The sequence below is a fragment of the Apostichopus japonicus genome, chromosome 6 (assembly GCF_037975245.1).
Source record: "Apostichopus japonicus isolate 1M-3 chromosome 6, ASM3797524v1, whole genome shotgun sequence".
Classification (NCBI taxonomy): domain Eukaryota; kingdom Metazoa; phylum Echinodermata; class Holothuroidea; order Aspidochirotida; family Stichopodidae; genus Apostichopus; species Apostichopus japonicus.
In genome coordinates, this window is record NC_092566.1 from 4,250,422 (window position 1) to 4,266,338 (window position 15,917).

Sequence of the window (15,917 nt, forward strand, 5' to 3'; positions counted from 1 at the left end):
CGCATGCGAAATTACAGCTGACGTCATGAAACAATAGATTTCTTTTCAATGTATATTTTAAAGTAGCCTATCTCATGGTATGTTTATCACTCATATGGTGAAGTATTACTCTTGTCATTTTGATAACTATATCATCTTGTGAATTTTGTTCCTTGTAAATACAAATGAAGATGAATATATGTTCATCGCATATTAATTCTTGGTGACAGGATACTCTCTGTATAAAAGTATAGACCCACTTTATACCTATAGCCGTATAGGCACAAAGAATTAACGTTATTTCACCAAACTACTAGTTTCAACCCCCATCCTCCTTTCTGTTACCATGACGACAGTTAAACACGAGGCTACTTGATGAGGGTAGGGGTTGAAATAATTGCTGTAGGCATCGATGTTATACACGGACAAGATTCGTAGTTATAAATGGTATAGGTCAAAATAAACAACTGGCGACGAATGGCACATGATCCTTTAGTCCCATATCATTCCGCCAACCATAACTCACCATCCTATCCTATCCAAATTAAAGCCAATGTTTTAACTCTTTTCTTTTCAAAGGACAAAAGTTTGCCACGATGGAAGAAAAAGTCATCCTGGCAACCCTCTTGAGGAAGTTAGAGTTCCGGTCCCTGCAATCTATTGATGATGTTACTCCGATCGGTAATCTTATATTACGACCGTATGATGGGATCTCCATGGAAGTCAAATTACGCCAGTAGGGAATGACAATCCGCGTTTAAGTAATAATGTTCGTGGAAATTTGGAGCGTAAAGATAACAATTCATGAACTAAAGTGCAATCTTTTGTATATTTCATATTCGGTTTGTTCAATTTATAGGAAAAAGTGTTATAAATCTACAACTTAAAATGTTTTTTCTTGTTAACCTTTATTAGGTCATCGGTATCCATAGTAATGGTTACCCATAGCAACTTGATTGTTAACAGTAGTAGGATCACATCTTTTACTTAATCTTCAACAAGAGTATTTTTTTACATGCAGTCAGAATACGCGAACTGCTATATCATTTCACTCGCTGTTTCATAAAGTTCTTTTTCGCTTGTCTGCAAGTGTTCTACTGCTTTACGAATAATACTTTGAAGGCTATCATTGTTGTCCTCAAATATGTTAGAAATTCAAATAATGGTCACCCATCTGCTAATGTGCAACAAGCTTTTTTCAGTAGCACTCTCATATCACTTCGCCTAACTGTGACTTTTATCAACTATGGTTTTACACTGCTAAATAGCCTATCTCTGAGAATCACTATGAAGTCAGAGCTTCAAATAAAATGTTTTGGTTCAACCTTCCCTGATTTCTAGCGAATTATCAGCCGTTTTGAGTATACACTCAAATTGTGTCAGGATGATCTGGTTAACCTTAGGATTAAGAGATTTGTAGATTAATGAGCTATTTTCGAATTACAGTTCATTTGTATAAGTCCTGTAGAAATTCACCCAAAACAAGAAGACCTATATAGTTTCCATGTATGCTTACATAAATGTTATTATTAAAGGTAAGACAATAAAGGTAATTTCAAAAGGTAAGACAATAAAATCAAACGACTGCAAAATGGGTTCAAACGTCATTTTAAGTTTTTGATCTGAATGGCGAGTGCTGATTGTATACAGGTTTATAGACTACATATATAGGCCTATATATACTCTTAGTTTATAAATTTATTATTTTAATTTGGGAATTCTTCTAAGCTGGATGTAAGCCAAGACTAAGAAACCCACAGTTATGCTGAAGAGAGCAACCTGATTTTGCCAGAGTCCCCAGGGAGAGTAGTCGATCCCTTGCTGCGTCAAGTAAAAATTACCATCGACACTAATAAGAGAGAATTCAATAAGAATATTTCAACGATTTAGTGATATTATATTGATATTTTTTGGGATCCGGTCAGGGGACGGGACGAGGAAATAGGTAGGGTGAGGAGGTGAAGGGGTAACTCGAGCAAGGCGAAGACGTAGATTGTGATGAAGAGGGGCGGGAGGGGACGGAGGAGCTTGGGATACTTCTGATAGCTTCCTGCATATATTTGCATTACTGCATATATACTAACACACTATCATATCCCTCATATAGCGACAATATGTTATATACATATACACAGTGATTAACTGTAAGGCATGCAACTCTTAAAGGTTAGGCTGATTTTCTTTCGGTAAGTCTTATCTGGTAGGATATGACTAAGAACAAATGACCAAAGGCAGATACACTGCCAGATCAATACACTGTCTTGTATGTAATAGATTCCGGCTTTACTGAAAAAACCCATTTCCATTCCATTTACTTTGATATCATACAAAATCTGAAATATTTGTTAAAAGAATGAAGAAGAAGGAGAAGAAGAAGAAAATAACAAATTTCGGGAGACGATTGGATTGGAATATTTATAGAAATTTTTTAAAAAGGATTATTGGATTTTTTTTCCTCTCGTTTTTAAACTTTTAAATTAAAAATTTATCAATAGCACGAACATTTAAATGCTTCAGAAGATTTTTTTTCATACGTACCAAGTTGAAATATTTAGAGTTGTAGTGCAAAACTTTTGTCCGCTCAGTTCATTGACTGCAAGTGCCTGATGGAAGATAAGATATATATATATATATATATATATATATATATATATATATATATATATATATATATATATATATATATACATACTATAATCAAATTTACATCAAATAAACAGAACAAGGAAATGAATTGCAAGAAATCAACTGTCCTTTCCTAGGTGTTTAATAAAACGTAAAAGCACCAAAAAGTTACTAATGTTGTCGACTATATATCAGACGTCATCAGTATATGAGGAGAAGCTGTCCGCGCAAGATCGGAGACAACGACCAGGGATATTCAGCTCCCTGATAGAGCCAACTTCCAAATCTGGGCTTGGACCAACGAATCACTAGCCCATTGGTTTATAATTACAAATTGCTAATAGGTTTTGGTAGAACTGAATTCTTTTATTCAGTCCTAAAGGGTGAATGGCTTCTTATTGCGGCATTCCTATTGTGTCATTCATACTGTCATTTCAAAACATCAACTCATCTTTTATCAGATATCAAATGAATTGCCATAAACCAAGAACAATTAAGCCAAAATTGAGCATTTCGATTCTATTTCCACTTAACAGACTACATTTGGCAACTTTTATGCTCTGCTGACTGCACCCCCTATCTTCCCAATTCAATCCCTCGTCCCCCCCCCCCACCCGTGGATAAAGACGAGGGAAAATACTAACTGTTGTAATCTTTATTTACACTTTGTCTCTGTAACGTGGTAACATAAATACAGATATATCTTGTTTATATATTTATACAGCCGATGGAACATTGTTGAATTGAAAGCATAAACTTTATGATTCAACTTACGTTTTGACTGTATCTGTATATGCTAAGATACTGTAGCCATCTTAACCATACCGGTAATGAGTTGATGTTAACAAGGAGACCACTAAATACCTGCAGAGAATCAGAAAACAAAATGATCAAAACTTGAAGCATCTCATTGTCTTCAAGTGCTAACCTTACATAACAATAAAATTCCATTTCCCAACTGATTCACAATGAAAAAAAATTAAACAATATTATATTGTTCTGTTAGTACTAATGTCTCAACAAAATATTTCGTAAATATCGCTATATGATTTTTTTTTTGTGGTACATACCATCATCAGGACGAAGCATATCGCAATAAATAAGGTTCCTGTAGCAGCCAGACTGACCGACGAACTGATCGCAAAGGCTATAGCGGTAGCAGCGTAGCCCGTGAGTAGCAGGGTCAACGTATACATGAAGAACGCCCCCGCGTTGGCTCTCAGACCTGGTTGGACAAAAGAGACGGGGATAACAGAAAATAAACGCAAAGCTCGGAATTAGCTGTTAGCTTTGGAGTATAGATATATCGCACCGCAATTAGAGTAGTACACGTCCACGGTTCCAGGACTTTACAAAAGAGTCGGTGTGATCCTGAGGTCGTTGAATTCGGCTCCAATTTAGGGGGTGTGGTTCCCTCCAGCTCCCCCCTCCCCCAGGAAAATAATGGAACTTTAGGCAGTCAGAGGCATATTTAGGCTATAAACTAGTTATATAATGAGTCCTACACGCAAGCACTGTGCTAATACGACTATTAGAGTTTGGTGTGGAACCTCGCCCGAGAACATTTTCCCACTGCAATTGTGATATCCGTATTTACGTGTATCGGAATTAAGAAGAAGAAGATTGTCAATTCTTACCTATCATCCAGTAAGAGATAGTACAGTAGAAGAGAGATGGAATTGTTCTCAGAGGAAGAAGGTCAAAGATACACTTGCAACAGAAATAAGTCGACACTTGGTAGAAACCACTCGCTGATTCGTGACTTCATGCAAAGAAAAGCAGACATATTTCGACCGAGACGCAAAATTGCAATTCCAAAGCTTATATATATCTATTTTGAGAAAAGTCTTGGTTAAAAGGGTAAGTTTGACAAGCATGTAATTAAAATGAGACAAATTCATCCTATTACGAACCTGCTCACCCGGACGATTACGTCTGTCTGACCCATGACGCAGAGCCGCCTAAATATACGGCTCTGCCATGACGTAATGGTACACATGCTGGTAATGTCATTATTCGATACTTCGTCCGCATATCGATTAAGACCGGATAATGCAATACCATGACTTCATCAGTTTTCAATTAATCAGTTAAATCCCGATCAATAACGTAGGAAATATAAAAATAAAAGAAACATGTCACTCACACAAATATAGCTCTCTCTTGAATAAAGAGCTCGACAGCACTCATATTACTGAATACCTGCTGCATAATAAGAAAAAAGAACGCGCCGATCCTGTCGAAGAGAAGAAGATGCATTTATTCATTCGTTCATTCATTCATTCATTCATTCATTCATTCATTCAATCATTCATTCATTCACTAAATTCAATGTATTTTACACCGTTCAATTGAATTAAAATGATAAAACTCTCAATATAACCGCGAGAGACCGATTCTAATTAGACTGAAAATGTTATTTCCATATAGCCTGACACATAAAAGCGCAACAGCACAACGCTGCGTAATGAAATCAACGTCAAAACTGGTCATCATCTGCACCTCTGCCAGAAACATATAACCAATAATCTTGACCGGTAAAGTAACCTACCGCGGTATAAACTTGTATATCACGTAAACACAACTTAAAATATGCTGCATTAGCTTTCCGGTCTTAAATTCTTCTCCGTTACTGCATACAATCCCACTAGTGCACACCTTATTATCACATACAGCAGGTTAAGCTAATTTGTAAGGCTAGGCCTTCAGTATCCTATCGATAGTGCATTTTTATGAACAAACAGAATACACTTACTACCCAAAATTTATCTTTCACAAACAAGAATATTTCATAGCGATGCCGGCGGGCGCGTATATTCGCGGTATGGTGGGTGGGGTGTGCGGAAGGGGGTCACACACGCCCAGTGAAACTAGTCGGTCCCAAACCGATGCCAAGTCGGTCACAAAATTGGAGCCGATTCAGTGTGGTCTTAGAAGTTCACTGCTCACTGCTTCAATTTTGCATCTTTCTCTTTCGCCTAGTTATAAATCTTAGCTATTACCCTCGACAGCAAAGTACTTTCGTTACCTCTACTACCCCCCCCCCCCCCCAATATACGCACAGCTCTAACTCTAACTAAGCCTGAAATAACCGCCATTAGACAGGGTTTAGTTTGAATCTGCCTCCTTGGCTTAGCTTTAGGCCCTATACCTATACCTCAGTATACCCTCGATTTTTAAGATTACCTCCATACGGCAACAGAAAAGTTTACCCCCTAGACCTAAGGACAATTCTTATATCACATAATCTAACTAGATACCGCAGTGGGACAGTATGTACCTTATGTACCTCATATTACACAATACACAAAATACCTGTTCTGAATTCCAGTTTCTACTGAGTTGTCAAGTTGAAAGTAAATCCCTCCAATGACGATTGAGAGAAATATCACAACCACAGTCTGTATAAAGGAAACAATGTATATATATTTATATATATTTATATATATATATATATATATATATATATATATATATATATATATATATATATATATATATATATATATATATATATTTATATATATAAATATATATAATACATAAATATAATTGAAATTGTACTGAGTTGTATGGCATTTAACAAAGGTGCTTTTCACGCAATAATCCACACCCTCGCTATAGGATATATCTATATATAGGGAATGCCGTTCTCAATGATTCATAATTATATGCGGAAGGAAGTGTGGTCTGTTGTTTGTGGAAATAGATCTTTTATCGGATATCATCTTACTGTGATAATCATGTGTCTTTTAGTTCATCATTGCATATTCATTACCAGACAGTTCAATCAATTTAGAAGTTATTAGTCCTGAAGATTGACATTCTTCTTCGGAAAAAAAGCTTATGTTGTAAGGCATATATTATGTGGGTAATTTATTCATCAGTATAGGTTGAAGTTAAAAAAAACGTACTGATTAAGTTGTCTGTTAATATTAATATATACTCAATAGAAAGTTAATGAATATTCATAAATGCCATTAATATTCAAATATAAAATATTGATTTTAAATTTCGTTTTGATATTTACATTTCGACTTTCAATGATAGTCCATTCAGCTTATAAGCACAATCAGTCATACGTTTTTCTGTTTATCGTAAGGAAAAATGCATTTCCTATGGATATTTGAGAGCGGAGGTTAGGATAATTGGAAGGTCCAGCAATAACGACATTTATGAATATGAATTATATGAAAATATAAATACAATATTGACCAAACATACCCCTGCAACGGTCAAAAATGGATTCCGAATTATATTCAGAGCGGTTCGTTGCGATACATGAACAAGCTGTGGAAAGCAGATAAATTGATTTTGTGATAAGTCAACCATATATTAACTGCACATTATGAAATACGTGTTTGAAGAGGAATGATTAACTATGAACTTTTGTTTTTAATATAAATGTTAGCGAGTAATTAACCCGAGTCAACACGTTGACCAGAAATTTCCCATATAAGTATAAATCACAGACAAATTCAAATTTTTCATTTAAAAAAAAAAAAATTCTCCATTATTTGGAACGAAATTTAGATCGAGTCACGAAATGCATTGGTATAAGATGTTTTTATCGAATGGCATTGAAAATTGACAAAAACCAATGCTAACAGCAATGAGTTGGTATTTAAAGTTTTGTCAGCATTTGTCTCTATTACGGTTCTCATATCACTTAATTTTATGCAGCTAAAGAAAAATATGGTTGGGGCAAAGAGCCATAGAAACACCCACCCTCCCTCCCCCCCATTTCACTATATTTAGATCTAGCCATGTGCATTGTAGGCTCTAGCCTTAGGGTACCCCAGTCGCATTCCCGATTTGGCTCCCCCCCCCCACCCCCCAATTCACTATATTTAGATCGAGCAATGTGCATGGTAGGCTCTAGCCTTATGGTACCCTAGTCGCATATCCTATTTGATGTTTGATTGTACATGGGGCCGATTTGCTTTCGCGGGCCTGATTGAATACTTTCGCTTGCTACATTTGGCACGTCATGGTGACCCCCCTGGTCTATAAACTTACTTGTTTAGAGAACGAACAAGGATATTCAATATTCTGTTCGTTTGCTGTGACCAATTTTCCATCGGGTATATTTTCCCAAATCCTGTTAACCGCTGTTTTTAAGTCACTGTAATAATGACTTTTAAGAAACTCCGTAGCTAGAGTTAATTGGCTTTCCTTTCCGTTTGCAGTGTCAAGTTTCTCTGTCAGGAAGATAAAAAAGTACATAATCAATTTGGTTTCAGGAAAAAAAGAGAACGTGTCTCCGGACTAGAGTTCCTTGTCATAGTTTCTGACAACCTCTAGTAGGCCCACTACTAATGTACTATTTAAGAAAATTCACCCAGGAAAGAACCTGGGCACGAAAACCAAACTACCGAACGACTGATCAGCTCTCAACCCCAGTCCCCTTGCATCGAGACAGTGACTGTGTGAACATCGCCTACGACCAATGTGGTTCTCACTACCACTATATTACTACCAATAAAGACTTACGCTAATACTGACACTTTAGGGCAAACGCTATATGGCTAACACTAAAGCTTTCACAAAACACTAACACTTATACTATCATGATTCACTATCACTGTCATTGTCACTAACACTATCACTAGTTGTGACTGTCACCATGCCTTCACCGACACCATGCACCATCATTACCACCATCATCAATAGCAGAATTAAAACATACACTATTGCTACTGCCACCATGCCATTACATTCACACCGACGCTTATACTATTTGTACACTATAGAGTGAATACTTCTACCAATGGCAACACCACTAACATTACCACTGTATACCATGTTCATCACCTCTACCACTACCATTATCACTACCATTATCACTACCATTACACTGCAATTACCACTTTTTTAACCAGTTTGCGGGTGTCATTGTCTTCTAACACCAAGCCGACTGATAAAACAACTGTTGCTAGCCCTACAACTGCAGCTAACACTACCGAAAACAATTCACTGTTACTATGTAACAACTACAACAAGAACAATGCTAATATGATGTAAGAAAAAGGGTAATTCAAAGTTTTTTTTGTTGTATATTTATGGAAAAAGTTAGTCTGGCAGAGCGTCTCAGGTACCAAATTAGTTTAAAGCAGCTTTTTGCATCCTTTTCTATGATTTTCTCAACCTCAGTGAGCCCACGGTGCCACAACGACATACATAACTATAGCCTTATCTATTCAAATCTAACTTCAAATGGTGGAATAAAAGTCGAAGATCTTTTCCGTTAGGATCGCAATAAACCCCGCCCATTATATGAATATTTAAATTCTATGAACAAAAAGCTGCTTTAACTCCGCTGCATTCCTTCGGTCATTATGTTAGAGGGAATGAGGGTTTCACACTAAAAATGTGGAGTATAGTGTGCTCTTGTGTGTGTACACGGTGTCCTGCAGTATGTTTCCACGTTTTCCCACGACCGGGAATATCCCTATATCTTACCATTCCCCTTACTGTTATTATACTCCGTTCCATCTAAGTTCATAGAAGTTGATTCTCCATTAATAACATCCAGGAAAAAGTCGGGTGGGTTGTTATGAGGCTGACACTCATATCCTAGAAGACAAATGATCAGAGTACATTGAAAACTAAAAGGGAAAACAATACAACAACAGCATCGATATTTAAATGAGTGTATAGGTTCCCTATCAAGCCTTTTGCGTAACAACTATTGTACTATAATCACACAAATCCTCCAGATTTAAATGCTACTTTTAGCGTTGTTTTACAAATTCTTGTCTCGGTATGTAAAAAGCTCTCCATTCCAATAAAAAATTGCCGAAATGTTATTTGCATATCTAGTTAATTGTTGGTATTCATATTTAACGTTCATTCCTTCTATTCTTTGTTCTTTTCTGAGTGACTTTCGTGGTATAAAGTAGTATTTTACATTATTTGACTTATTGGCTGGTACATCCGGCTATCAGTTCTATACTTCCTACTTTTATAAATATATAAACACCTATATATCACTCTTACTAGTTTACTTTTATAAATATATATATATAAATATCTAGGCCTATATATAATTTTATCTATATAGCGTAATATGCCTATTTACAATTTCACACTTTATATGAACACCTATGTATAGGCCCACTGAACACTATAAATGCATTATATACAAATAATCAATGACTGTCCGCATTGGGGCGCTATTAACTTTCAGTTAACCCATCACACTTACCCACCACATTTACCCACCACATTTACCCACCACAATAGGGTGTGAACGGTCCCTCCTATACTACTTAGGGACTGGTCTCATATACATCATGTAATTGATGAGTAAAGTATTCGAATTACCTATTGACGAAAAGTATCCCAACGCTTCCTCAGCTGGTCCGTGGTAGATAGTTTCACCCAAAGATAAGAGATGCATAGTGTCAAAGAGGCGAAATATCTTGAAGCGAGGCTGATGTATAGAAAACAAGATCGTGCGCCCTCTCTTGGATAGACTGAAAGAGCCGAGAGAATGGTCTGACGTCACTCTACTATCAGTGAAATGTTATTTTGTAATTATTTTAGGAAACATATATAAATCTAAAGTCTACAATTGTATGCAGATCTGACTTACATCGGTTTATTATTTTTAGCCACATGTGCATTTCGGAGAAACTGAATGGGGTGTTTTTTTTTTAAATTTCACATCGACTAGCTATCCATTTTACACTTTTGAGATCATTTTGGATTCTTTTGAAAAAACATGTGAAAGACCAATTCTGATGAGAATAAAATAAACGTGGATTTTCCTGGATGAAAAACTCGTCTTACTTTAAGCCGGTCAGGCCTCGAACCCACGACCTGATGCTAGGATAATGATGCCATCGCCTTTAATCTTAACAACCATTATAACACTACAAGGGACACCCGGGCTACAAATAATGCAATACTATAGAGGGATATAATAATATAGATTGAAACATTTCTCACAAAAAGGGACACAAATTTTTAGGGATCTTATATAATATTTCCAACAATAAAACTACTAACCTAGCTAAAAGATGAATGACTGCATTCGCGGTACTAGCATCTAGTCCGGTAGTGGGTTCATCCAGGAACAAGACTCGAGGTTTGATGACCAGCTCCATCCCAATGTTAGTCCTCTTCCTCTCCCCTCCAGACACCCCACGAATAAACTCTGTGCCCACCTGAAGCCAGAAAAGAATAGGAGTAAGGTCTTGTCAAAAAAAGGGTGTTAGAAACCACACCGCCTCCCCGTCCCCTTCGCTTTCCCAGCCTCCAATGTTCCTGCTGCTTCGAATATGTCATTGATTTAACTTTTAATGCAGCATTACCTTTGTGTCAGCACAATGCGTCAGTCCTAATTCGATGACCACTTCATCAACTCGAGATTTCCTCTCTTCATTGGAGATCTCCTCTGGTAATCTAAGGGCCGCCGAAAATGCCAAATTTTCTCGAACCGTTAAAGTTCCCATGATAACGTCATCCTGCAGTTCATAGATAAAAGTTGGAATATGTAGAATTATTGCAACGATCAGAAGGGAAGAGGGTTCGCTCCTGGGGGGCAGGGGGAGGAACAAAGAGTTGGGGGTATAGTCAGATATGTGACTTTGATTTAACTTTCCGACAAAATGAATCCCTTTTTTCCATACCACAAATTCCACTATTGAATACTTTAAAGGAGAGATTTAATTGGATTTTGGTTTTAAATTTGCAACATACGTGTATATTTTTTCTTATTACCGAACTGGATAAAGGGTCCTTTTTGTTACCAAACAGGAACACTTCTGATTTATGTGAGACATACAGTTTTTAGGTTTTTCAGAAAACGAGTTATCACTAATTTATATAAGGGCACTGATTAGCGCAACCGCACATCCTTACATTATCTGGACAATAAACTTAAGATACTTCATATATACACATGTGATATAGTACCTGGACAACATAACCGGATATCAGCCTAAAGTTCTTTGGCAACGGTTTACCATCTATGAGAACTTGACCAGCCAACCCTTTGGGCTCTTTTCTGGCAGCTAATACATCGAGAAGACTGCACGAAAAGAAATGTAAGCATATGATATATTAGTTCGGTAAATCGACAATCTTGTTGCGCTAAAACATGTGATACATGCTATGTAGGCCCGTGTCAAGTGATACAGGCTATATGGGCCCGTGTCACGTCCGTGTCATTTAACACGGAATTCAAAACTCAATACGTAATTTAATGTTGAATTGTGAAGTTTGCCCACGACTCTGATTAAATTAGAAAAATAAACATCAGCGGAATGATAAAAGAAAGAACCTTCATGGCTTAAGGTACTTTACTGTTTTTAAACGTCATCACATGACATTATATAACACATGGCATTACATCAGACCTCATAACATCATATAACACTACATCACACCTCATCACATCACACCACACCACATCCATCACATCAAATCACATCCATCACATACCACCACATCACATCACAACCACATCAAATCACATCTCATCAAACCTCATAACCCCTCATCACATCACACCATATCACATCTCATAATATCATATCATGTCTTCTCATGTCATATCATATCATATCATGTCATATCATATCATGTCATATCATATCATATCATGTCATATCATACAATATCATATATCATGTCATATCATATCATGCTATATCATATCATGCAATATAATGTATCATATCATATCATGCTATATCATATCATGTCGTATCATATCATATCATGTCATATCATATCATATCATAACAAATCATATCATGTCATGTCATTCAGTCATATTATATTATATCATATCACATCTATCACATACCATATCATCACATCACACCTCATCCCATCACACCACATCAAATCTCATCACACCACATCACGTCTATCATGCCAACAATACTTCACATCACAAACATATCACAGAGCAGCACGGCGCAATAACACAATGCATGACAAACACTACAGCACACATTGCAGAATAAAGCGACATTCCACAACACGTGATACATAAAATTATACATTCAATTATATGTAGTATGTTCCAGTATAATGCAGCCAACTGAAAAATCAAACAGAACGTTCCATTGCAATTTTGATTTGCTTTTGAAAGTTCACTCAAAGAATGAAAGATGAAGCAAACTCATACGGTATAGCACCAAACTAATCTTGTTCTCAGCTAGCGGACTGCTTGCTTAACGATAATGTCACATGACTGCTGAGTTTATGATTAAGATTTGAAACATTCACACACTCACGCACACACATTTAGAAACACAAATATGGGAATATATTTATACATACGATGTCTTTCCGCTTCCTGTTGGACCTAAAATTGCATTCATTCCTTGACCGAACACTCCGCTTTGGATCAAAGAAACAAATTTAAAGAAATGAATCAACTTATATAGAGATAGCTCATATACTAGCTATTTAAACAAATAAAATCCACAACATATCAAATGATTTATGTCAAGGCATACCCCTTGGAAATTTCCATTTCACGAAAGATAAAACAGTGATTGTATCGAAATAGCTATAATGGTTCAACTCGAGACAGTCAATTATATGGTGTTTGTTATCAATCATTCAAAATTGATATTTCTTCGACCATGCTTTACTGACCAATTACTACCACCAAGAAGGAAGAATTAAAGACATTTTCGCATATAATACCAAAAAAAGAAGAAAGAGATTACCGCCACTCAATACGTTCTCGCTATATCCCTGTATGCAATAAGTTGAAAAGATGATGTAATCTTTAGAAGCCACCCCACACTCCCCACCCCTTCTCCCGTCCGCTTTCTCTTCCATGTAAACTGACTCGCTGGTTTATGAGTCTACGTCACCAAAAATCTTTTGTCGTTTAAAATAGAAAAGAAAAGGGAAACCAAACCCACTTTATTCCTTTTAAAATATGTTTCTTTCTGGTTTTGCCATCAATTTTCGCTTTGACGTCATAAGTGACGTCATGGCAAGAGATAGTGGCTCCTTTCTCATCAGGATGGGTTGACATCTTAAATAAATGTAACAAAAGAAGCAAGAGTATGCAATATGTAAATGATTGAATCCACATTAAATGTCTATGGAAAGCCAAATGTCAAAGTATAATATATTTCCAGGAAAGATTATCGATCGATAAACCTTGAAATATGCATACCGATAATCCACATTTATCGCTCGATAACCCTGTAGATTTCTCGTCGATAATCCAGGCTTTTTTTCGCCGAAACTCCACTTTATGGACCGATTATCCAGGTTTATCGTTGCAAATATTGGATTATCAAGCCCCAATTTATATGATACACTTGAATTATCGGTCCAAAGTTTCAACCGAACTACCTAAAATATGTATGGTAATTATTGGACATTTTTGGTTTGTCATAAATGTCTATATAATTTGGATGATCAGATGGAGAAACTAGATTCGGGACCAATATGTTTGATGACATTTACGCCCTACCGACGTATTACATGAACCCCCCTCCTCCAACCCGTCCCCTCCCACTCGTACTATCATAGTTCTGCATTGTAAGAGCAGGGAGTTGTTCGATTACCACTCCCTGGTAAGAGCAGGGAGTTGTTCGATTACCACTCCCTGGTAAGAGCAGGGAGTTGTTCCATCCTCCTGGTAAGAACAGGGAGTTGTTAAGGAACATCTCCCTGGTAAGAGCTACTAACTAGCAGTTCCTTTTTTTTATATTCATCAGTCCTATAACAATGGTAACCTAATCAAACGTGGATCCGTTCAACCTACAAACGGCATCGCTTAGTTGATTAACAACATCATCCGGACACTCACCTCGGTGATATATCATATAATAAATATACGTGAATCTCTGAAACAAAAATAGTAGGAATTGTTATAATAAAATAATATAAGGACTTACCTTGCTACAGGTTGAGACGAAGATCGTTATTTTGGGATGTATAACTAAATCCAGAGATCTAGAACAGCAATTATTCGCACCTTATGAAATGTTGACATAGGCCTATATATTGAGTGGTGACTAACCTGTGTAAACGTACGTGTCATTGTTCTTATACAAAAGTGTGGGTTCTTAGTCGTTATGACCTCGATGTAGTCTTAAAAAAATTGTTACGTAACACTACCCACGGAAAGCAGCGAGTAAACAAGTAATGTCTACAACTTTTACGAGCAAAAGCTGACTTTATCTTGTATATTGGCTCTTATTTAACGATACAAAGGCGAAGGACTTTTTCGTTTCACACAAGTCTGGAAGGGATCTATACCTTACACAATCCCTAAAAATTGGTTTTATGGGTTTTCCATCCGCGGTGTTCCAAAGTTGTTGCCGACATTGGTTCCTTGAAATGCCAAAATAGGGACTCCCACTGTAATATTTTAATATTTTGAAAAAAATATGTCCTTGTTCTGTATTTGATATAACCCAGTTTTTCAAAGATATGTCCACGGACCAGGATATAAAAAGATATGTCCATGTAGTAAGAAATATGTCCCACGTGAATTATGCTTATACGCAGGCTAACGCCCCCTTTAAATGTTGATGTTGCTGTTGGCGGAGTGTATAGCCTAGTGGTTAACGCCGGCGTCTCCCAGTCATGAGATCCCCGGTTCGATTCCCCGCCGACAGCAATGTGTGTCGTCTGGCAAGGGTGTTGTTCAATAACAACTTCCCGACATGGACGTTAAATGGATGTGTGCCGAGAGATTGGCTTCGGTCAGCTTGCGAGTCTACAAGCCTCCATGGCTTCTTTCGCGAGTTCCTGCTTGCGGGAAGATCACATATACATACATACATACATACATGCTGTGACACGTGTGTAGTGCGCCACGTTCGTAGTACGGTACTCAACCAGACCAAATACACCTACTTAAAGGGTGTGAAGACTCGCGCAAAAAGAAACGTCTAATGCCGGTAATCTGACCTAGTTTCGAATAAGGTGTAACAGAAATGTTAGACACCACTAGGGATCCCAGAAAATACACACACAGCTTGTTACCGTCGGTAATTAGACACTAGTGTACAGTCAGTTCATACAGCTACGGTCAATACCCACAGCACAGTGTACAAACGATACAGCGATGGACATTTCAGGTCCAGCTAAAGATAACACGGTATTACGTTTCTTTACTGTCTGCATTTTGTAGCGACACGAACAAAACGTCACCTGCAAGCAGCAGAAAGTTAACTTTTTTTTCAGATGGCCGCACGCGGTTTGGGGCGAGTCTTCAATGCCTTTAAGGTGTACACGTACATCTGTTGTTTTACGTTCGAACGCTTTCATATACAAAGTTGACAGCGTTTTGGAATGCTGCCACGCTTCCTCTTCAC

At 37.1% G+C, this 15,917-nt stretch overlaps 2 protein-coding genes across 3 annotated transcripts in view; one reads left to right on the forward strand and one right to left on the reverse strand.

Moving 5' to 3' along the window:
• Positions 1-1,632, forward strand: part of LOC139969265 (uncharacterized) — a 35,322-nt gene extending 33,690 nt beyond the window's left edge. Inside the window, exon 33 of the mRNA XM_071974179.1 lies at positions 559-1,632. Within this exon, the coding sequence (XP_071830280.1) occupies positions 559-719 (161 nt within the window). The 3' untranslated portion in view covers positions 720-1,632. The remainder of the gene's footprint in view (positions 1-558) is intronic.
• LOC139968723 (broad substrate specificity ATP-binding cassette transporter ABCG2-like) lies at positions 790-14,610 on the reverse strand. 2 transcript variants are annotated; one of them, XM_071973036.1, is made up of 17 exons: positions 14,490-14,610; positions 13,500-13,615; positions 12,904-12,963; positions 11,527-11,641; positions 10,923-11,075; positions 10,618-10,775; positions 9,931-10,082; positions 9,067-9,180; positions 7,624-7,805; positions 6,829-6,894; positions 5,920-6,005; positions 4,751-4,840; positions 4,242-4,366; positions 3,675-3,829; positions 3,379-3,468; positions 2,518-2,582; positions 790-1,828 (listed from the first exon to the last, which is right to left on the reverse strand). In XM_071973036.1, exons 2-17 carry the CDS (start codon positions 13,613-13,615, stop codon positions 1,681-1,683), a joined length of 1,875 nt encoding a protein of 624 aa, XP_071829137.1. In that variant the 5' UTR covers positions 14,490-14,610; the 3' UTR covers positions 790-1,680. The 2 variants fall into 2 exon arrangements, with proteins under 2 accessions (XP_071829137.1, XP_071829136.1); XM_071973035.1 differs by lacking the exon at positions 14,490-14,610 and having other exon boundaries at positions 13,500-13,976.
• Positions 14,611-15,917: the final 1,307 nt, after the last annotated feature.